Source organism: Natator depressus, chromosome 9, assembly GCF_965152275.1.
Source record: "Natator depressus isolate rNatDep1 chromosome 9, rNatDep2.hap1, whole genome shotgun sequence".
Lineage (NCBI taxonomy): Eukaryota > Metazoa > Chordata > Testudines > Cheloniidae > Natator > Natator depressus.
In genome coordinates, this window is record NC_134242.1 from 52,793,792 (window position 1) to 52,817,883 (window position 24,092).

At 46.4% G+C, this 24,092-nt stretch overlaps 1 protein-coding gene across 5 annotated transcripts in view; it reads left to right on the plus strand.

The window, feature by feature from the left end:
- Positions 1-24,092, plus strand: part of RYK (receptor like tyrosine kinase) — a 142,945-nt gene that overhangs the window by 94,842 nt on the left and 24,011 nt on the right. For all 5 annotated transcript variants that reach the window (XM_074964176.1, XM_074964177.1, XM_074964174.1 and 2 more), the window contains one exon: positions 18,771-18,840. In XM_074964176.1, the coding sequence (XP_074820277.1) occupies positions 18,771-18,840 (70 nt within the window). The remainder of the gene's footprint in view (positions 1-18,770; positions 18,841-24,092) is intronic.

The window sequence follows — 24,092 nt, forward strand, 5'->3', positions numbered from 1 at the left end:
TGGCGTACTTTTGTTCCCTGGGGAGGAGCTTCCAGCTGAGGTACAGGATCGGGTGTTCCTCCTCCCCTACCATTTGCGAAAGGACGGCTCCTAGCCCTACTTCCGAGCCATCTGTTTGTAGGACAAATTCTTCCTTGAAGTCTGGGGCTATGAGTACTGGATGGCAGCAAAGGGCTGTCCTTAAACCTGCGAATGCTCCTTCTGCTGCATCAGACCATTTTACTATCTCGGGGCCCCGAGCCTTTATCAGGTCCGTCAATGGCCCTGCTCTTGTGGCGAAATGAGGGATAAATCTCCAATAGTACCCTACTAACCCAAGAAATGCTCTGACCTGCTTTTTACGGACTGGCCGAGGTCAATCTTGTATTGCCTCCACTTTGTTCCAGAGGGCTTTTACCAAGCCTCTCCCTACTACATACCTGAGGTATCTCCCCTCAGCTAGTCCTATCACGCACTTCAGAGGGTTGGCAGTGAGGCCGGCCTTCCGCACGGCATCTCGTACCACTTCTACTTTCCCTAGGTGCATTTCCCAGTCAGGGCTATGGATGACTATATCGTCTAAATAGGCGGAGGCATACCTGGCATGGGGTCGCAGCAATTTATCCATAAGTCGTTGGAATGTTGCAGGGGCCCCATGGAGTCCGAAAGGGAGGACAGTGTATTGGAACAGGCCATCAGGTGTAGAGAAAGCAGTCTTCTCCTTGGCGTTCTTGGCCAGGGGAATTTGCCAATATCCTGTGGTTAGGTATCGGGCCTTGCCTAACTGATCAACTAGCTCGTCGTCACGTGGTATCGGATAGGCATCAAATTGAGATACTTCATTCAACTTCCGGAAGTCGTTGCAAAATCTCAGGGTGCCATCAGGCTTGGGTACTAGGATGATAGGGCTGGATCACTGGCTGTGGGATTCTTCAATAACCCCAAGTTCCAACATCTTCTTCACTTCTGTCTTAATTTCCTCTCTTTTAGCTTCCGGTATCCGGTACGGTCTTATCGTCACCCTTATTCCGGGCCTGGTGACCATATGATGTTGGACCAGTGTCGTACGGCCCGGCTGTGTACAGAACACATCTTGGTTCCGTTGGATCATATCAATGACCTCTGTTCGTTGTTCTGGGGCTAACTCGGGGGATATCCTCTCCTGCTCTTGTGGGTTGTCCGTCTGAGGTGGAGCTCTCCGAATGACCAGTCATGTCTCTCGGTCACGCCGGGGCTTCAATAAGTTTACATGGTAGATCTGCTCTGGTCTTCGGCGGTCTGGTTGTCTGACCTTATAGTCCACTTCCCCAATGGCTTCCACTCTCTCATATGGCCCATGCTAGCTGGCCAGGAGTTTGCTTTCCGCTGTCGGCACTAGCACCATCACCCGTTTTCCCGGCTGAAATTTCCGTACTTTCGCCCGGCGGTTATCATATGTTCTCTGGGTCTCTTGTGCTTTTTTCAAATGTTCTCGTACTATAGGGGTTACTCGAGCTATTCGCTCTCTCATCTGTGTCACGTGCTCAGTGACATTCTTTCGTGGGTTGGGTTGTTCTTCCAAGTCCTCCTTGGCAATTAATATTAATTATTTAATTAATTAATAATCTAATATTCCGCATGGGTGGCGTCCGTATAGTAGCTCAAAAGGGGAGAAACCGGTGGACGCCTGGGGGACTTCCCGTATTGCAAACATTCGGTATGGTAGAAGGGTATCCCAGTCTTTTCCGTCCTGTGCTACCACCTTCCGGATCATACCTTTAAGGGTGCGGTTAAACCGCTCTACCAGTCCATCTGTTTGTGGATGGTAAACTGAGGTCCATATGGCATGGATGCGGAGCAGGGTACCTAAGTCCTTCATTAATTTCAACATGAAAGGGGTTCCTTGGTCAGTCAGGATCTCCTTAGAGATGCCCACTCTGGCAAAAACCTGAAGTAGTTCTTTTGCTATTGCCTTGGATGTGGGGTTTCTTAAAGGAATGGCTTCTGGATACTGTGAGGCGTAGTCAAGGATGACTGATACGTTTCAGTGGCCCCATGCTGATCTTTCCAGCGGGCCCACTAGGTCCATGGCTATCCTTTCGAAAGGGACTTCAATAATAGGCAAAGGTACTAATGGGGCCCGCAAGTGAGGTCGGGGGCTATGCAACTGGCATTCCGGGCAGGAGGTAAAATAGCATTGGACCTCCGCGCGTATTCCTGGCCAATAAAATCTTCTTAGGACTCTATCAAGTGTCTTGTCTACTCCTAGATGTCCCCCAAATAAATGACTATGAGCTAACTCTAGTACTGCCCTTGTGTGTTTCCGTGGGACTAAAAGCTGCTCTACTTCTTCCCCTCAAATTTGCACTATTCGGTACAACAGATCACGTTTGATGACATAATTTGGCCTTGGGCCTTTGGTCTTTCCTTCCACGGGTACGCCATTTACTTCCACTACCTCCTCCCTCACATTTGCATATAGCAGGTCATTGGCTTGGTCCTGCCCGAAATTCTCACGTGTGGTACTGATTTGACCTAACTCCATGGGACCTATTACTTCTCCGCTCCTTGGGTGGCCCCTACTTGGGCTAGGAACCGCCTGAGTCCTCACTGACCTGAATTGTCTCCTGGCCTCCTGAACGGGTTCGCTTACCAACAAGGGAGGCTTTCTGGTTCTCTGCTAGAATCCTGGTCCCTAGCCTTTTATCTGCCCTCTTTTCCCACCTAGACTTTCGGGGTTTCCCAGGGGATGAAAATAGCTCTGGGGCAAATTTGGCAAAAATTGGGGTGAGGCTATCTGTAGGTGCCTCCGTCTTAGCCCAGGGGTTGCTACCCTCCCCTTGCTCTACTGGGGAGAGTAAGTTCTCAAACCCGGGGAAGTCCCTACCAATTAAGACCAGGTAGGGGAGCCTACAGTTCCCTGGTAATGTTACCCTGGTAATGTTACCCTGCAGTTACCCTGGTAATGTTTCCCTGGATCTCAATCCATGCTGGGATTGTGGGGTAGAAATTTACGGTGCCATGAACGCACGTTACCCCTGTGGTTTTGGCCCGGGTTAGTTGGTCTTGCCCACCAACTTCCCCGAGACCAGTGTGACAGCACTCCCGGAATCTACTAATGCTATGGTCTCAATACCATTCATCTTTACTGACCTTGTATACCATGTGAGGTCATTGTGACCCCTACCAGGCTGATTAGGCCACATTGTTCCCCAGGATCCCCCAGATTGCACTACATAGGCTCTTCCCTGTTGGGGCATTGGGCTGCTATATGCCCCAATTCCCCACACTCATAACACCGACCCCTTATCCCGGTTGCCGCCCTCTGCCTGGGGCTATTTGGTCGGCCCCCCAGCCCTCTCTTCCCAACCCCCCAGTTCTCTTCTTGGCCTCGGGCCGTTCCTCAGTGTCTTTCGTCCCAGTTATGGTTCTTCTGTAGTTCTTGACAATCCAGGGCCTTGGGTTTGGGGCTGTCTTTCTGGTTTGCCGTGTCTCACCCCCTGGGATCTGGAACAGTTCCCGGGCTATCAGCTGTCTTTCCACGAGGGAGACCAACTCATCGTAGGTAGAGGTATCATTCTGGCCATCCCAAGCCCAAAGGCCTGGTGGTAGCCCCCTCGTATACCGCTCCAGTACCAGGAGCTCCATCATTTTTTCAGAGCTGAGGGCCTCAGGGCGCAGCTATTTCCAGGTCAGGTGGATCAGGTCAAACAGTTGCAATCGGGGTGTCTTGTCCTCTGTATACTGCCATTCATGAAACCTCTGGGCTCGCAACGCCGTGGTTACTCCGGATCTGGCCACAATCTCTGCCTTCAGCTGAGGGTAATCCTCCGCAGTCTCTGCAGCCATATCGTAGTAGACCTTCTGGGCCTCTCCACACAGGAATGGGGCGAGGATACCAGACCACTGTTCTCAGGGCCAGGCCTCCCGCAGGGCTGTTCTCTCAAATGCCAGGAGGTACGCGCTACATCATCCTCCCGTGTCATTTTCTGTAGGCAGTGGCTGGCCCGTATAGTCCAGGTTCCGTCGCAATTGTGGTTCTGTTCCATAAGGGCCTTCATCTGGTTTGCCAGCTCCTGTAGCAGAGCTCAGTCCTGGGCAGCCTGATTCATCAACAGCGGATTAGTCTCCTGCTGCACCCAAGTCGCCTCCTGTTAGGCGGTTGCTTGGATTCGGGTAGCCTCCTGTTGGGCCGCAGTGGCTTGTATTAGAGCCTTGACCACGTTGTCCATCTTGGGGACGGGATGGTTTTGGTTAACCCTGGTTTAAGTCCCCAGCTCAGAGATCCCACCTTTGACACCACCAGAGAGAGTGTGGCACTTTGGATGTCTGCAGAGCTCTCAAAGTATGTATTCACTGCACAACTCAGTTCAAAAAGACAAAGGACAAAGAAAGAATTTATCACCTAGTGTCATAGGGAAATAAGTCCTCAATCTCCCATTTTCAGATGGCTAAGATTGTATCCCAGGAAGTATATGATTCAAAAGTGTACGAGTAACTCCATCTCCAAAAATGAGAGCTCCTTCCTTCAGAACTGTGCCAGCTTCATGAGCAGAAAGATCATGTGCCTTTATAAGACAAATCTGTAAAGCAATCACCAGTTCATACCATTTCCAAATTCTACAAGCTGAACATCCAGTCATCATCTGATGCTGCCTTCAGTAGACAGGTGCCTACACGCTGTAGTGTCCCTGTAACTATTAGGAAAGAGGACCTATACGTGAAAGATTTCCAGCATGATGCAAACAGGCCATGTTGGACAGCTGACAAGTTACAAACATATAAACTGTGATTGACTTCCTTCTTAACTTATCTGTTTGGCTTGGACAAGTACTACCTGTGTTCATTTGACATCTATTTCAGCCTGCCACAAACCAGTTGAAGGCAGTCTAGTGTCTTGGCTCTTCTCAGGTTCATGCAGGGCTTGTTAGAGGGGAGAACATGTTGAGAAAAGTTAAGGGCTTGTGGCACATGAAGTAGCAAGAGGGCAGGAGCTTGATTGTGTGGAGTTTTGTTAAAGGTTATAAGGTTTCAGTGCACGTGGTGCTCTGCAACTGTTAGTTCCCAGTGTGCCACTAAAATGATTTGAGTTTATAGGGTAGTACTTTTAAAAGTGAATGTTTTTTTTTTTTTATGCAAAAATGTTTGAGCTTAAGTCAGTATCTTTGTAGTCTTAAAAGTACACATAGCTACATTATAAAAAGTAAACTGAAAGGTGTTCTTACCCTCCCAGGATCCTGTTTCTTCACTAGTGTTCATGACGTCTCACAGTTTCTCAGTTGAGCACCCCGTCTGGTATACTCACTAGTCTGCTATGAAGGAAACCAGCTGCTGATCCTCAAGTGTTTTAAGTCTTGAGCCTGAATGGAGCTCATCCACTTGCCCCAGTTTGGGGCATCCTAGACACATTCTTGAAATACAGATCCACTTTGTAGCACCCCCTCCTTGGAGCTGGAACTGCTGTCCAGCTGCCTGGCCCCTGGGATCAGTGCTGACTCCTCAGGCTACCCCGTAGCTTAAACACCCCCTCTCCCAGAACTCCACCCCAACGTGTGAACCTTCTGGGTTGCCATTTAACTCTCTCAGGAGACTTGTGGTAAGTGCAAAGCATAAATCACAGACATTTAGCACAAGATTCTAACACCATTGCTTTTTTACTTAACAGATAAAGCACAAGATAGTACAGATCACACAGCACACAACAAACATCTTAAACACAATGCCCCTCACTAGCTCACCCTTCCCTTGGAAGTCATCGGAGGACCATCTGTGTTCAGGTAGGTATGCAGAGTCCCCTTATCAGGCTGCTACATGTTCGGTTGCTTCTCCTTTGTCCTCAGCTGGAGAAAAATGGCCGAGTACCCCAGATTGATCCCCTTTCATAACTTTCCAGTTTTCTCTGTCAGTTGACTCTCTCGTCAGCCTTGAAAGGTGACCAGAGACCCTACCGGTTGACCTCGTTGCCAAGGCCACCAATCCCCTGAGAAACCAGTTCTTCTGGGTAGGAGCTATCTTATTGTCTCAGTTATTTCTTTTCAATGGGAGAGCCCTTTAAGCAATGAACCTCTTGTTATTCCTTTGCCACTAGCCTTTGGAATTTCAGTCTAACATGGAGGCAAGCTGATAATGGAGAAGGCAAAGGGGCTGCACTTTGAAAATGGAGTTTTCAGCTTGGTAAAAATACATAAAATTCATGAATTCTGTGAGAGATCATAAATTGATCAGACAGATTCCCTAAACCAGGGGCAGGCAAACTTTTTGGCCTGAGGGCCACATCAGGTTTCGGAAATTGTATGGCTGTGCCTCCCCAAACAGCCAGGCGTGGCCCTCCCCCCCGGACTTCTGCCCCACCCAACCCCCCCCTCCCCCCCGTTCCCTGATGTCCGTCCCGCCCCGTTTCCGCCCCCCCCCCCGGACCCTTGCCCCATCCAACCACCCCTTCTCCCTGTCCCCTGACTGTCCCCGGAACCCCTGCCCCTGACTGCCCCCCCACCCCATCTAACACCCCCTTCTTGCTGACTGCCCTCCCCCCGGGACCCCTGCCCCCATTCAACGCTCCATTCCCTGCCCTCTGACCGCCCTGACCCCTATCCACACCCGTGCCCCCTGAACTCTCCTGCCTTTTATCCAACCGCCCTCCTACTGCGCTGCCTGGCGCACCGGTGGCCGGCGGCGCTTCAGCTGTGCCACCGCGCAGCACAGAGCACTGGGTCAGGCTGGGCTCTGCAGCTGCACTGCCCCAGGAGCTCACAGCCCTGCCGCCTAGAGTATTGCGCCAGTGGCGCAGTGAGCTGAGGCTGTGGGGGAGGGGGAACAGCGGGGGAGGGCCTGGGGGCTAGCCTCACAGCAGCAGAGATTCACAGTTCCCTGCAGGGACCCCCGTACCCTCTCCGTCTCACAAAATGTGCGGCGCTGGTGCATTCAGCTCTGTGAATACGGCCCCTGCCTAAGGACACTGCAGCACGTGCTGCGCGTGCGGGAGCTGACCCGCTCTTACCTGCTGTCATGGGCAGTGGGTGAAGCTGCCACTTGGGAAGGCTAGCTCCCCAGCTCACCTCTTCTGCCTTTTGCTCCACCCTCTCCCCACTGTCTCTCTCCTCTCGTCCCTCCCCCACCCTGCTCACCCCCTTCCAGCCAAGTCCCTGAACCCAAATGAAGCAAATGACATTTGTAAAAAACACTCTTCTGCAATTTCTTTCTAAAGAAAATGAAGCATGTTTTCCACTGCATGCCAGACGGTGAAGACTGGACATGTAGAAGGTACCTAATTAAAAGCTCTAAATTTGGGAATAAAAAATGTCAGTCACGGGTTTTTTTTATGCCCTGAAGTTTGTCCAAGATTTATTTGCAAAAACTGTGTAGGAAGGGTGAGTCAGCTGTCTTGCTGAATACAACATCAAATATTATGGAATACATGTTGTAGCTCTTCTGTTTTACATTTTCTTAATCAGGGTTTCTGAGCTGATTTTATATTTTAAATGTACTCTTAAACCTTCATAAAGTAATCATTCCAGATTACTACATATTTAACTCACTGAAACAAAGACATTATTTTAAATTAATCAGTCACAGAGGTTTAGTGTGTTTATAACAATGTTCATTGCTTTTAGAAAAAGGGAACACTAATTTACTTTGTGTGATCTCCATAACAATAGACATGTTTATGAAATTTCACCAACTTTAAAAAATATGTTTCCAAAGATTTTAGGCATAACAAAGGATTTTGTATCTTACTAGTTACTGATTTTGCTGGAGGGTTCTCTTAAAACTAGTTCATCAGATAGTCAGAAGTAAAGAAAGGGAAACTTTGTCCAGCTATCTGGAAGGAAAGGGGTGTTGTCCCTTTAATGGCTTTCTTCAATGGGGGCGGGGCGTGTGAAGGGAGAAAGGGATAGACCGAAAGGACAGGAAGACTTTGAAAGCAGTTTTTTTTTTACTATAGTAATTAAAATATGTATTTTAGGTAAGGGTGGTCTTTTGAAGGATTTGTTTAAAAACCTGTGTCTGAAGATCCAACCATTTAAGGCTTACAATGATTGTGCATTTAAAAATCTATGCAAGGATTTTTTAGAGATGTGATTTTATAATCTTCACAGACTCACTAATGAAATATTTTTAAAGCAAATTTTAAACTAAGGTCCTGTAGACTGACATGTTCTGAGTAAATATTACAGTAATGCACAACTGTTTTTGTCAGTAAATTCAGAAACTGACAGTATATGCCTGGGGCTTGGCAAATGCCTGTTAAATGGCTTCATTACCACTTGAATGGTTCTTTAACAGTTTAAATGTTGTGCTAATAGGTCTGGCAGGCTGGAAGGCTTTTTCACTTTTAAGTTACTAGGGGTATGTCTTCACTACCCGCCAGATCGGCGGGCAGCAATCGATCCAGTGGGGATCGATTTATCACTTCTAGTCTAGATGCGATAAATCGACCCCCGAGCACTCTCCCGTCGACTCCTGTACTCCGGCAAGAGGCGCAGGCAGAGTCGATGGGGGAGCGGCAGCAGTCGACTCACCACGGTGAAGACACCACGGTAAGTCGATCTAAGCACGTCGGCCCGTGGCTCTGCACTGCACAGTAGTCTCTCCCCTTCCCCCCCGCCTAGACCCCTGCAGCAGCAGCCGGCTTTGCCTGCCTACCAATTCCACATTGATGGTTCTGTGATTCCCTCAGAGTTCTCCCACATCCTCCTCAGCTACCTCAGCAGCATCTTCAGTAGCTCTGTGAGCTCTCCATGCTGAGAAATGTCAAAGGTTTCTGGAGCTGGTGTGCTGTCTACACTGGCACTTTACAGCACTGAAACTTGCAGTGCTCAGGGGGGTGTTTTTTCACACCCCTGAGCAAGAAAGTTTCAGCACTGTAAAGTGCCAGTGTAGACAGGCTCCTAAATTCAAAGTTGCAACTTGACACATGAATTCAGTGTCATAGTCTTGGAGAATGTGGTCTCTTAATAGCACTGCCCATAAACAGAGGCTTTGATAGAAGAGATTTGACATATGATTTTAATCACAGAATTGCCCTATGTCTCAAGTAGAGGAAGTTAAGATCACTCTAAGGAATTACCATAGTTCAGCCTCAGTGTAAAGATTCCCCACAATGCTAGCACTACAGGTGCTGGGCGGCATCCTGCCAAATGTTATAAGAACATCATAACCCTATGCCAAAGGAAGTAGGCGCTGAAGAGCTCTGTGTGTGCTGTTGTGAGTTCTATCCAAAGTACAGCACAATTGATGCAGGACAATTGTAGAACTTCACTATATGTAATTCTAGATCCTCCAGGGGCCCAAATAGACACTATCAAAATTGTTCTTTATTACATGAATGTCAGGACATTCAAAGCAGGATAGCTGTGGGAGCTTCTAGGTGCTTGGAATTCTTGAAAATCAGGCTACTTATTTTGGTTCCTAAATATGGACTTAAGACCCCAATTATATCACCATTTTTTAATGTCGTGGCCAGTATAACTAATGGAAAAAATAGCGATTAAAATGAATTATAATAACTGCAACAGGATAATTGCATTATTTCTATCCATTTATCCTTTTGGCCATGAGTCATTCTTCCAAAGAAACTTTGGAAGTCGTGGACCAGATTCTTTTGAGCTACAAGTGGTGTAAATCCAGAATAATTACATTGACTCACATGTGGTTCTTTACATTGTCGCTGGTGTAACTCAGAGCAGGATTTGGCTTTGTGCTCCTATTGTTTGTCCTGAATGTGTTCCATTTATATAATTTTGTTTTCCTGCAGAAACAGGTTGACTTATAGAAAACAAGGAAATAATATTAATAAGAATACACAATACGGATGCTGGAACTGTTTCACAAGATAAGATTTGGATTTCCGTATATACTTGAATGGGAGTCAATCATTCTTGGGGAGCCCTACCCCAAAAATACAATGTTCTTTCTGAGCTGAAAGGAAACAGTGGAACATACCGTAGTTTTTCAGTGAGCCATTGTTGGATTTAATGATGGAGAGAGGAAGGGCATTGACAAAGCAATATACTGTGCAACAGTATTACTGTGAAGAGATGGATGAATTCACTGTCACTGTAGGAGTTTTTTCTAAACAGGCTTAACTTGTTCTGTAGACTTTACAGCCAATTTAAACTTCTTTCTGACCTGGAACACTAGATTATTGCAACGTAACTTCTAATTTTAAAATACCCAAAAACTAGTTATGTGAGTGCAGGATCAATTCCTCTTTCTGTGAAGGTATACAAGCCAAGCTTACAGGTTTTAAAATAAAACATAAAATTCAATAATCTCTTTCCTCACAATGTAGTAGTTCTGGGCTCCACTGTAGCGGGAGTGAAATTGGTAATTAAAGTTGCCTGTGAATTATTCTGAGATCTCATTTCCAGTGGCCTATAACTTCTTGTAACTTAAGTTTTGGCCTGGAATTTTCCAAGCATAGTCTCTCCTGGAGGGTGCATTTTTCTGGAAAGTGTGAGCAAAAAGAAAGGTTCAGCTATTCATAAGAACAAATTTTAACAGTCTAAGTCTGGTAAATGAGAGTGCTGTATTGCTTCTGTAACTCCGGCCATGTCTATGCTACAGACTTTAGTCGACTTAAGCTGCTTTAATTATATCAGTTGTGCGTGTCCACACAACTCCTTGTGTCGGCAGTGTCCACAGTCTGTGCCCTTGCATCGACAAAGAGAGTATAGCATTGTGGGTAGCTATCTCACTGTGCAACTCACCACCTTCTGCCACTGGGAGATCTGGGAACAGATTGCAGTGCACCGTGGGGGCATGCTCACTGTCCCATGATGCAGTTCTTTGTGTCCCATCATTCCATGGACTTCCGACCTTGTTTTATGCTGTTTTTGAACAGCTCCTGTAAACTGTACTCCCTCCATCTCTGCCTGAAAGCATGGATCTTGAACTGCTGGCCAGTCTGGTGATCAGCGTTATGGACATAATGCAGCTGGTCCTGCAGTGTTTCATGAGCTGTGGAACAAAGTAAATATGTGGTGCCTGCCCCGCTGTGGGCAATGGAAAGAAATCATTCAAAATTGTTGCTGGCATTCACAGAGCAGCTGCACACAGTGAACTGTCAGTATTGGGCTCAGGAAATGAGCACTGAGTGGTGGGATCAGATCTTGATGCAGGTTTGAGATGACGAGCGATGACTGCAGAAGTTTTGGATATGTAAAGCCATCTTCCTGGAACTGTGTGCGCCGCTTACCCCAGCAAAGCAGCACAAGGACACCAGAATGAGAGCTGCCCTCACAGTGGAAAAGCAAGTGGCGATCGCTGTGTGGAAGCTGGCAATTCCAGACTGCTACTGATCAGTCACGAATCCGTTTGGAATTGGAAAGTCCACCATAGGGGTTGTCAGATTTCAGAGTAGCAGCCGTGTTAGTCTGTATCTGCAAAAAGAAAAGGAGTACTTGTGGCACCTTAGAGACTAACAAATTTATTTGAGCATAAGCTTTCGTGAGCTACAGCTCACTTCATCGGATGCATGCAGTGGAAAATACAGTGGGGAGATTTATATACACAGAGAACATGAAACAATGGGTGTTTCCATACACACTGTAACGAGAGTGATCGCTTAAGGTGAGCTGTTACCAGCGGGGGGGGACCTTTTGTAGTGATAATGAAGGTAGGCCATTTCCAGCAGTTGACAAGAACGTCTGAGGAACAGTGGCGGATGGGAGGGGGGAATAAACATGGGGAAATAGTTTTACTTTGTGTAATGACCCATCCACTCCCAGTCTTTATTCAAGCCTAAGTTAGTTGTATCCAGTTTGCAAATTAATTCCAATTCAGCAGTCTCTCTCTGGAGTCTGTTTTTGAAGTTTTTTTGTTGAAGAATTGCCACTTTTAGGTCTAATTGAGTGACCAAAGAGATTGAAATGTTCTCCGACTGGTTTTTGAATGTTATAATTCTTGACATCTGATTTGTGTCCATTTATCCTTTTACGTAGAGACTGTCCAGTTTGGCCAATGTACATGGCAGAGGGGCATTGCTGGCACATAATGGCGTATATCACATTGGTAGATGTGCAGGTGAACGAGCCTCTGATAGTGTGGCTGATGTGATTAGGCCCTGTGATGGTGTCCCCTGAATAGATATGTGGACAGAGTTGGCAACGGGCTTTGTTGCAAGGATAGGTTCCTGGGTTAGTGGTTCTGTTGTGTGGTATGTGGTTGCTGGTGAGTATTTGCTTCAGGTTGGGGGCTGTCTGTAAGCAAGGACTGGCCTGTCTCCCAAGATCTGTGAGAGTGATGGGTCATCCTTCAGGATAGGTTGTAGATCCTTGATGATGCGTTGGAGAGGTTTTAGTTGGGGGCTGAAGGTGATGGCTAGTGGCGTTCTGTTATTTCCTTTGTTGGCCTGTCCTGTAGTAGGTGACTTCTGGGTACTCTTCTGGCTCTGTCAGTCTGTTTCTTCACTTCAGCAGGTGGGTATTGTAGTTGTAAGAACACTTGATAGAGATCTTGTAGGTGTTTGTCTCTGTCTGAGGGGTTGGAGCAAATGCGATTGTATCGTAGAGCTTGGTTGTAGACAATGGATTGTGTGGTGTGGTCTGGATGAAAACTGGAGGCATGTAGGTAAGCATAACGGTCAGCAGGTTTCCGGTATAGGCTGGTGTTTATGTGACCATCGCTTTTTAGCACCGTAGTGTCCAGGAAGTGGATCTCTTGTGTGGACTGATCCAGGCTGAGGTTGATGGTGGGATAGAAATTGTTGAAATCATGGTGGAATTCCTTAAGGGCTTCTTTTCCATGGGTCCAGATGATGAAGATGTCATCAGTGTAGCACAAGTAGAGTTGGGGCATTAGGGGACGAGAGCTGAGGAAGTGTTGTTCTCAGTCAGCCATAAAAATGTTGGCATACTGTGGGGCCATGCAGGTACCCATAGCAGTGCCGCTGATTTGAAGGTATACATTGTCCCCAAATGTGAAATAGTTATGTGTGTAGAGCCATTAATCGCCTCCTGCTATGAAGGACTGTGACTTTGAGTAATGTGCAGGAAATATTCTATAGCTTTGCAGCACTGGGATTCCCTAACTGTAGCGGGGCGATAGATGGCACGCATATCCCAATTTTGTCCCCAGACCATCTTGCGATGGCATAAATCAGTCATAAGAGCTACTTCTCCATGGTTTTGCAGGCGCTGGTGGATCATTGGGGTGTTTCACTGACATCAATGTAGATTGGTCCGGGAAGATTCATGATGCATGCATCTTTAGGAACATTGGACTGTATAGAAAGCTGCATGCTGAGACTTTCTTTCAAGACCAGAAGATTCCAATGGGGGATGTGGAAATGCCATAGTGATCCTGGGAGACCTCACCTACACCTTGCTGCGCTGGCTCACAAAGCCTTACACAGGAAACCTAGATAGCAGCAAGAAGCACTTCAACAGCAGGCTCAGCTGGTGCCAAATGACTGCTGAATGTGCCTTTGGCAGATTAAAAAGTCATTGGTGGTGCCTTTTTGGCAGATCAGACCTCAGTGAGAACAATATTCTGATGGTCATAGCAGCCTGCTGTGCTCTGCATAATATTTGCGGAGCGAAGGGGGAAAAGCTTCCCCAGGCATGGAGCGCTGAGGTGGATCGCCTGGTTGCTGATTTTGGGCAGCCAGATACTAGGGCAATTAGAGGGGCTCAGCGGGGGGCTATTCAAATCAAGGAGGCTTTGAAGGAGCATTTTGACAATGAGCCCCAGCAATGTTTCCTCTAATTTTTTCCATCCATGTGCGGAATACATTTTATGTGCACCGAGGTCTGTGTGTTCCACCAGTAGAAACAAAAAACCTAGATATAATATATATTTTAAAAAAGTTATCGTAGGGATAATTACTCCAGCCAGGACAAGTTGGGCATTTTAGTACTCAGTACTCTAACAATTAAATTTTAAGTGTTAGAGAAGTAAAAATTATGAAATGCATAGACCAGTCAAAACATTAAAATAACACTTTGAAAGAATAAAATTACAGAGAATATATGTATATGCAGGAAGTTCCAAGAAGTAACAACAATAATAATACAAGTATGTTTTGGGAGGTGAGTGTGAAAGTGTGTGTGTGTGAGAGAGAGAGAGACAGTGTGTGTGGGGGGCGGGGGGAGGCTGCTGGGGAAAGCTTTGCACTGTCTCTCTAAGATGCTCACTGAAAGTCTCCTGCTCTGTTCTGAGCCCTGTTGTCTCCCCTCCCCTGCTCTGTGAAGTTGGGGTACATGGAGTGGGGGAGAGAGAGTGAGTGTGTGTGTGTGTGTGAGAGAGAGAGACACTGAGCTGGCTGCTGGGGAAATCTCAGAAAAAGTGCAGTGTCTCTTTAAGAAAGCCACACTCTCAAACCACAGCAGCTCCAAGTTCTCCTGAGCCAGGCTGTCCCCTCTGCCATGCTCTGCGGAGATGGGGCACAGTGGAGGGGGACACCCTAACATCAGCACCCTCCCCGCCCCCCTGGCTCTGCACAGCCAGCAGTAGGGTCCCGGGAGCAGCTGCAGGATGGAGCAATGTGGGGGAAAGGCACCTGAACACATGCTGCTGGCTGTGTGTGCTCTGCTATCAGCTGGGCAGCACTTACATCTCTCCTGCATGGCTTCCCGAGTGCGCAGCTTACAGGGAACACAGAGCCCCAGTAATGTGTCTTTGTGATACATTTGGCCAGGCAATGTTTACTTGCAGCCTTGAATGACCCCCATAATGCTTTCTTCCTGAACTTTAATTGTAGCGAGCTAATGTTCCTGCCTATAGCCACTGTTTGAATTTTAGCAGCAAATACCGTGTGCATGACACACAGACTCATTTTGTTTCAAAGACTACACTTTAATTAAAGGATAAAATGCCTTTTTTTGTTTGTGTGCTTGCTTGCTTGCTTGCAAACAGGACATACCAGTGAGGAACAGTCTCTCAGTTAAGGCTCTCACAGCTGTAACTCCAGCTTTCATCATGAAACCAGTCTCTAGGGAGGGAGTGCAAAGGGTACTGCAAAGGAACAGGAACATGTGAGGAATGTGTTGAGGGAGTTTGGGGAGGGCATGGAATAGCATTCTGTATTGGCTGCAGGGGGAGTCGTGTACAGATGTGCTCAGACTGCAGCGCTGTAAGAGACTTGAGTATCTCTGTCTGGCTCTCCAGTAGCTTTATCATCCTCTCCTGCTCCTGTGTCCTTTCAAGGCTATCCAATCTGAATTTGTCTTCCTCCACACTCTTGTTTTGCTATCTGCTGTATCTGTTGACTGCAGCACTTCATGAAACATATCGTCCTTACTCCTGCTGGTTCAACTCCTTATCAGATGGAGGTGCTCCGCCGCTGTGTAGGAGTTGGTCCTCAAGGACACATCTGCAGGAAACAATAAACAGAGACAGTATTGTGAGTGCACACAAAGCTGTGAATCACAAAAGTCACACACACCTCTTTCTCATTGTTCCTTGGCTTGCACACAGCTCAGCAAGTGTCCCAAATATGGTGAGTTCAGTGGGGGAAGGGGGAATGGGCAAAAAGGGACGAAAGGTCTGGAGTTTTGTGAAGAGGGTCACTACATGTGCTTAGGGAGAGTATTCTAAATATTGCACTCTTTTCCATAAGCTGGGGTAATTGAATCCGATATCTCACCCCTGAGAGTAACCTAGGATGCAAGGGTGCAGCTCCTGGATGTGTGCGGCTTCAGACAGGGTCCACATGTTCACCTGTATGCCACTTTGGTCCCTGCAGAAATAATTGCCAGTTAGCATGGCAAGGTTTCCTACAGCATGGGGAAGGAACAAGGCAGCTCTGCCAAGGAACCTTGTGGGGAGGATTACAGAGTACCTACAGGAAAGCTTCCTAGAGATCATGATGGAGGATTCCTGGGACAAACTTCTCCACTGGTCCCCCACTGCATAGCTGTGTAGGCTCTGTTAATTCTATCCCTTATCTCTCCTCTGTCATATAACAAAGTAAATGAGACCTCAGTCTCCTATCATTGTGCATATCAAAGCAAAAGGCATGCTTACCAGAGCTTGTCTCTTCTGCTTCATGCACACCAGAGCCGGCGTGCTGGGACTGGCTAGACCCCTCCAGAGTCAGAATTAGGTCCTGGCTTGCCACGTCACCAGACAACCCTATCACATGTCCCATGTCCCCCTCCAACTCCACTTCCTCATCCATCACTTGGTCTTTGGGATTGACTCTGCTGGCTATTGCCTCCAGTCCCCCTGAAGTATCCACAGGGCTCTCGGCGGTGGCACTGAGGTCACCACTGAGTATGGCTTGCAGCTTCTCATAAAAGCAGCATGTCTTTGGTGCCACACCAGAGCGATGGTTGGCCTTCCTTACCTTCTGGTATGCTTGCCTCAGCTCCTTGATCTTAGCATAGCACTGCTGCATGTCCCTTTTGTGTCCCTTGTCCTGCATGCCACAAGCAATCTGCCCGTAGATATCAAAATTCCTACAGCTTGAGCGAAGCTGCAACTGCACAGCCTCCTCTCCCCACAGATCCAACAGCTCTGGTGTACTCCAACCAGGACCATGTCTGTTGCGGAAAGCCAGCGTGGTCAGCTGGGAACATGCTGTGTGAACAGGCCAGGCTGAGCAAACAGGAAGAGGAATTTCAGAAATTCCTGGGCCTTTAAATGGGGGTGGGCACATGCCTGTGTAACTGCAGGGCAGCGGAGTTCAAACTGCTGACCAGAGTGGTCATGATGGGCATTGTGGGGCACCTCCTGGAGGCCAGTTAGGGCGATATAAGTAAGCTCAGTGTCTCCACTGATGCTGTGTCACTCTGCACCGCAAAAAGCTCTATGTTGTTCGTTGACGTGGTTTTATTTTGTTGATGTAGCAGAGGAGTTATATTGGTGAGAGGAGCGTTTCAGGGTGTACACTCCCACTGTTTTGTCGATGAAAGCTAACTTTTGTCAACAAAATTCTGTAGTGTAGACAAGCCTCCATCTTAATAAAATTTTGAGGTTTCTCTCATTTGGTGCACAAGACTACATAGGAATTTGTCTCCTTCACTGCATATTTAAATCGCTTATCAGAAAGCTCACCATACCCTTTCATAACATGAGACTTATAAAGCCTTATATAAAGCCTTATAAAACTAGGAAATGCTCAGTTAAGGCCTCAGCAGCATATATCCCCCCAAAAGCCTCCTGTTGCAAGAAATACTACACAGATTTCTGTATTCTGCAAAATGCAGTTAAGGTGGAGCTTCTCCCACAAGATAATCTTAATTCTTCCCTGTGGGAGTGGGAGTACCTTACTCCTCCCCATTTCCTCTCTGCTACCAATGCTCCAAATTAGGACTCCTGTTCAAACAGTCCAGTGCGATCTTCAGTGTGGCCTGTGTACCAGCACTGATATGGGGAGTAATGGCTGATGATTAACAGAAATCATACTGAGCACACTAAGCTGCTTCAGGTCTTTGCTTCCAGCAGCATAACCACAAATAGAGGCTAACAGTCCACTAGAGGATTTTGTACAGTGACTGTCCTGTTGTAAAGGGTGCCAGGTAGGGAGAAAATGATATATATTCCTGAAGAAGAGCTCTGTGTAGCTCAAAAGCTTGTCTTTCACCAATAGAAGTTGATCCAAGAAAAGATATCACCTTGCCCACCTTCTCTCTAATATCCTGGGACCAGCACAGCAAAATTTATCCCTGTGATACTTGTCCCAAGCACCTTCCTTTCCCTCTTCCCCTCCCCCTCCAACCTCTTTACCTACACACACATTCACCAATTGACTCTACTCCCTTTTTCACTTAACCAAACCAATTCTCATTGCTCCCTCCCAGCTCAGAAGGTTTTCAAACACCTGTCTCCCTGCTCAGAAACACCCACTCCTGCCTCACTGGGAAACTCTAACGCTTCCGGGCAGGAAGTGCTACAGGTGAGGGTTTGTAGTAATCAAACATAGGATTGCTATTAAAAAAATTGTCATATCAGAGTAAACCAGTGATTCACTATCCTTGTCAAAAGTTAATCAATACCAGATGTTGCAGATTAAGGTGTGGCCCCCTCATAATGGACATTAATAAAGTAACATGCCCTTACAGGAAACTCTTTGCTCACACCAACCAGTCGACTTACCTCCTAGGTACAAGGGTTTACATTTGTATCTTATCTAATCTAACTGAATTTTAGGCACCTATGTGAACAAGATGACAATTTGAACCCTACCAAGCTCGGACTCAGTATCTTGTGGAAGTGAATTCCATAGGTTGGCTATGCATATGTGAGGGTAGGAAGGATTCTGGAGCAGTTGTAAGAAAGCTTCAGTAAGGGATTTTCCACAATACGTTTGTGGAATCCTTGTTTTGTTTTTGAAAGGACATTTAAAAAAATTAGGAGAGGAAATGTATAAACTTTAAAAAAAACCAAACACTCATTTTGAATTGGTCAGTTTTTTCTTCGCTGTGATATCTGATTGTTGTAGAGTTCTCGCTTTAAGTGCATGGGTTATTTTTTGTGGGTGGTGGTGAAAGAAGGGAGGAGTGTTATAAAAATAGCCATCAAAACTCACCTACCTTACTTGATATTTAGTTAAAATTAATAAATCTAATAATAAATCAAATTGGGTATTCTTTAGCGTGCTGTTGAAGCATGAAAAAATATCTAGTATATCCACAGCTGGCTACAAGCTGAAAATAAAGACAATATTTAGTGCTGATAACTACTTTTGCATTCACTTTAGAAGGATCTTGGGTCTGTCTATTCACTTGATTTATTTAAACTGGCCTATTGAAAATCAGTTTTGGTCACTTGTGCACGTGCCTATTTAACCAGTTTTGTAAAAAATTACACTTTAGTTTGTTTCCAGAATGAGTAACGGTCACAGTTCCTTCTTGTCTTGTCTTTTTTAGATCAAGCCTCAGAAGTGCAAGTGACAATGATGCTGACAGAAAGCTGTAAACTCCGAGGCCTTCATCACAGGTGAGTACTGCTACTTTAAAGCCTCTTATGGTGAGAGTGAAATTAAATTTATATCCATGTGTATTGAAGATAATATTTAAGCGGCTTTTCAGTGCTAAAAATTTCAGAAACAAATCACTTCCAAACTTAAATGTACAATACTTCAGCCAAAAAATGTTTGGCAAAGTTATAAAAAGCTGAAAAGGCCCTTTAAAAATGAACACTAAAGTAAAGAGCATTTAGCATGCACCTTTTAGCACCTCACAATCCCATGAAGTGCTGCAGGCACTTGCTCCAGAGACTATATAAATTAACAGGTTTGTTACATGTGCTGTCTTGCTGATGCTGAAGAAGGCAGCATATGTGCTGTCAGACTTACATCCCATCCACACCCCTGTTATCTTCCAACCATAGCCAGTAGCACACAGTCATCACAAAATCCTGCCAATAATTCCTGTACACCACTGTGACATACACACTCCAGACTATCTGTATCACCCCTGCCCTCTAACCTGGGGTGCCCTTTACACTGCTTTGCTACTCTAGCTTCCAGCATGGACTGCTCACAAACAGCCTCCAGCATGCAGGTCAAACCCAGCTACGTCTGTGTGTGCTGCAGCTAACCAGCCATGCTTTGGCTCTTGCTAGCCTTGATTATATTGTGGGGGTGTCCCCAACACACCCCCAGGCCTAATTTCCTGCCAGAAATGTATGTTCTGTACTGCCCAGCCCTCTTCTGGACATTACAAGCTTATTTAAAGACTGTCATTTTATTAATAGAAATTATATGCACACATCTTGTTATCCCAAAGGGAGTTTCCCAGACACTTCAGTTTAAACACACTGGGTTAGATAAAACAAGTTTATTAACTACAGAGAGAGAGATTTTAAATGTGTACAAGTAATGAATCCTAAAACTCAGAAATGGTTACAAGAAAAATAAAGATAAAATGCAACTAGTGCCTAACTTAACAAACTATATTAAATTCAAAGTACAGTTTCTCACCACATGATCTCAACAGTCTTACTGGACAAACTTCTTAGGCCAGGACCATTTCTGTTTAATGGCTGCTTCCTTCGTCTGTCCTCACGCAGTGAATAAATTAACGGTGGGGAAGTGGGGGTGCCTTGAGATGTCTGCATCTTCTTATAGTCCTGTCCTTCCTGTGGGAAGCATTTCCAGCTGGGAGCAAGGAGAACAGGCAGTCTGTGTGGAAGGGGACTTTCTGTGCTGTTTCTTTACTAAGATGTAGATTTTTTTTTTTTTGCTCCCCTTTCCTGCCAAAGAATGGCTGCTTAGCAACTAGTTGGCCCATCCGCCTTGTTTACACCTGTCTGAGGCATCAGCTTGCCCTTTCTCTCTGAGAAACTGGTTTGCCTTTTCCCCAGACATCTCTGGAAAACTTACTGGCCACGTCTACACTGCAAAATTAAGTCAATCTGACTTGCGTCAACATACAGCTGCCACAGGAATTACATCACTTGTGCACTCTTTACGCTTTACTCCTGGTATTGGCGGTGCACATCCTCACCAGGAGCACTTGTATCAATTGTACTGTCAGTATAGGGCATTTGTAGGACAGCTCCTGAAAGCCAGTAACTGTCAATGTAAATAACACCAGACTACATCGACCTTGACTACACTGCTCATGGAGGTGGAGATAAGTCAATGTAGTGGGGCAGTTATGTTGGTGAGAACGAAATTAAGTGTAGACACTTCACAGGTCGACATAAGTAGCCTTGCATTGACCAAACTCTGTAGAGTAGACCAAACCTTAGGGCTGGTCTACATTACCACGGTAAATAGATCTAAGTTACGTGAATAATGTAACTGAAGTCGATGTAGCTGCATCCACTTACCACGGTGTCTACGCTCCACTGTGTCGATGGGAGATGCTCTCCAATTGATTTAGCATATCTTCACCAGACCCGTTAAATTGACACCACTGCATCAATCGCAGCAGTGCCAATTTAGCCTTAGTCATGATCTCAGCTTACGTTTATAACTTCACATATAATGCTGCTGCATACATATTGCCATGATGTTATTGATCAGAAAATTGAGTTTTTAAATGATATCTCACAACGCATGCTTGGTACAAAGATTATTACAGTAGTGTATATAGCAGGGGTCTCTCACACGCAGCCCACAGGCTGCATGCAGCCCGCGGGGTTATTTCCTGGGGCCCACCAGCTCCCCGCGGCGCCCCCCCCCCCAGCATTTACCTAGAGTGGCTCCAGCCCGGTGTGCACCGGTGGCAGGGCAGGCTCCCTCCCTGTCTGCCTTGCCCCCGCGCTGCTCCAGGAAGCGGCCGGGACCTGGAGGAGAGGGGGCACAGCAGTCTGTGTGTTGCCTTGGCCGTGCCTCCAGGCACCGCCCCCAACAACTCCCATTGGCTGCGGTTCCCCATTCCCAGAGTCCGCCCCCTGAATCCCTCCTGCAGCCGAACCCCCTGCTGCACCCCCCACCCCTCCTGCACCCCAGCCCCGTGCCACACCCCGACCCCCTGCCCTGAGCCCTCTGCCACACCCCGTACCCCTCCCACACCCTGACCCCCTGCTGTACCCCACATGCCTCCTGCCCCCCTTCCCTGAGCCCCCTGCCCCATCCCTCCTGCACCCCGACCCCCTGCCACACCCTGCACCCCTCATGCACCCCTTGGGGGCAGGGAAGGGACGGAGTTGGGGTGGGGATTTCGGGGAAGGGGTTGGAATGGGAGCAGGGAAGAGGTGGGGCAGGGGCGGGGCCTCATGGAAGGGGTGGAGTGGGGGCGGGGCCAGGGGGTCAGTGATGCAGCCCTTGGGCCAATGTACTAGTCCTCATGTAGCCCTTGTGGTCATTTGAGTTTGAGACCCCTGGTATATAGGGTGTGGACTCGGGTACATTCTGTCACCTACATTCTATCACCACCTATACATCACGCTATTAAGTATTCTTACATATCAAGAGATAAATCCTGCCAGTAGTGTTATGACAATGATCTACAAGGAGTGCAATGGATGCAAAAAAAGGATAAGCCTCCAGGCAGTACTATGTGTTGCTAAATAGGAAGAATCTAGGATGTAAGTATGCTTAATAGCATGGGTGTAGTGTACGTGAATTATTGTCATGATTTTGTGGGGTCTGTATTTTAGGGAATTATGTACGTCATCCAAGACAATCTCCATTCACTGGAGTTTGAGATGTCACTGAGTGCTTCAATTGGTCTTCAGAATCTTTTACTGGTAACGGCATGTGAGCAGGAAGGAACCCAGTTTGACATTCAAATCCAGCTTGACATTCAAGTCTCACGTATTAGCAATTGAACAATCTTGTAATCTGAAGGAGTTTGACATGGAAATCATTGAAACGCAAAGAAGATCCACCCTGCCTTTTTAAGTCACTTTTCTTTGCAGAGTCATGCTTAATTTAAAATTCTAGTTTATGGCTAAAAAGAGAGATTGGATTAAAGGAAATAAACAAAATAATGCTTCCCATGAAAATGCTCAAATGTATCAGTGTAAAAGTGTATTTCCTTTTTTCTCCCTTCTCCCCCAATCTGATTTCTGTGTTTAGATTGTAAACTTTTTCTGGGGAGGGGCTCTTACTATATATATATGTATATTTGTATGTATGTATTGTGACAAAGTTCCTCCTCTGCCCTGGTGGGTCCTGTGCTTATTGGCGGATTTGCTCGTCTCAGAGGTTCACGGCAGCCCTCAGTCTGGCCACTTTCATGGCTCAAATCTGCCATTCACTCAGTTAGCCTCATCACTGGCCAGCATGGGGAAAAGGAAGAACAATCCCCGCAATCTCTGCTGATCCACCTAGTGGATCAGGGAACAGGCCAGAGACCTTCCCCTCTGGTGGAACCCACAATCCAGATCAACTCCTCCGGTATCAAGTAGGGAGTTGGAGGGATGGGGAGAAACCCCAGCCTGCCCTCTACTCCGGGTTCCAGCCCAGGGCCCTGTGGATTGCAGCTGTCTGCAGTGGCTCCTGTAACAGCTGCGTGACAGCTACTCCCTGGGCTAGTTCCCCATGGCCTCCTCCCAACACCTTCTTTATTCTCACCACAGTACCTTCATCCTGATATCTGATAATGCTTGTTACTTCTCAGTATTCCAGTAGTATGCCTTCTCACTCCCAGCTTCTTGCGCCTCTTGCTCCCAGCTCCTCACACACGCACACACCACAAACTGAAGTGAGCTCCTTTTTAAACCCAGGTGCCCTGGTTAGCCTGCCTGTCTTAATTGATTCTAGCAGCTTCTTGATTGGCTGCAGGTGTTCTAATCAGCCTGTCTGCGTTGTTTCCAGAAAGTTCCTGATTGTTCTGGAGCCTTCCCTGTTACCTTACCCAGGGAAAAGGGACCTACTTAACCTGGGGCTAATATATCTGCCTTCTGTCACTCTCCTATAGCCATCTGGCCTGACCCTGTCACAGTATGTATGCAGTGCCTAGGAAATTGGGACAGCAATCCTGGTTAGAGTCCAAAGGTATAACTGAAATACAAGCACTGATGTAGTGAAGATCTGGAATGCTGAAACAGATTTTAAAAAGAAGGCTTTGGAATTTGCATCAAAAGTACTATATAAAGAAATTACTAGCGCTGGTTGAGAATTTTGTAAATGACTTTTCCATAGTCAATTGGGGAAAACTGAAACAAAATATTATGTGAGTAGCTTTGACCTAGATCAGAATTGTTGAACAGAAACCAAAACACTTGTTTTTAAATTGGATCTGCTGTTTTGCGTGGTGCATCTTAGGAGATTCAGCCAGCCAGTAATGACACAGTAGCTTCAGCACCCATAAATCCCTGCAGCATCACAGGCAGATGAGTTTAAAATTAAGCTGACTCTGAATGAAACGTTTTGATTTGGCACTTCCAACTCAGTATTTTTCAGACTTTTGTTCCACGAAAATATTCAAATGTTGACTTTTCTTCCTTGTGTAGGACAAATGTCAAAATATAATTTTCCAGCAAAATGGAAATGCCAAATTTTTGCTCAGTTCTATAAACTATGCTTATTGTAATATAATGGAATCTGTAACATGTATAGGTGCATTTTAAAGAGATGGATACATTTCCAAACTGAAGATACACTCATAGTTTGTGTAAAGAATAATCTTCAGTGGGATTTTATCTTTAATCAGCTTTGGATCATGCAAAAGTTTTTTCTTGATGGAAAGCTACTCAGATGTTTGCACGCATTCCTAAACATGCAGCTTCAAGTTATTTGGAGATCTTGTTACTTTGTTTTGTTAAATAATCAATTGCCTTTTCTACTGTAC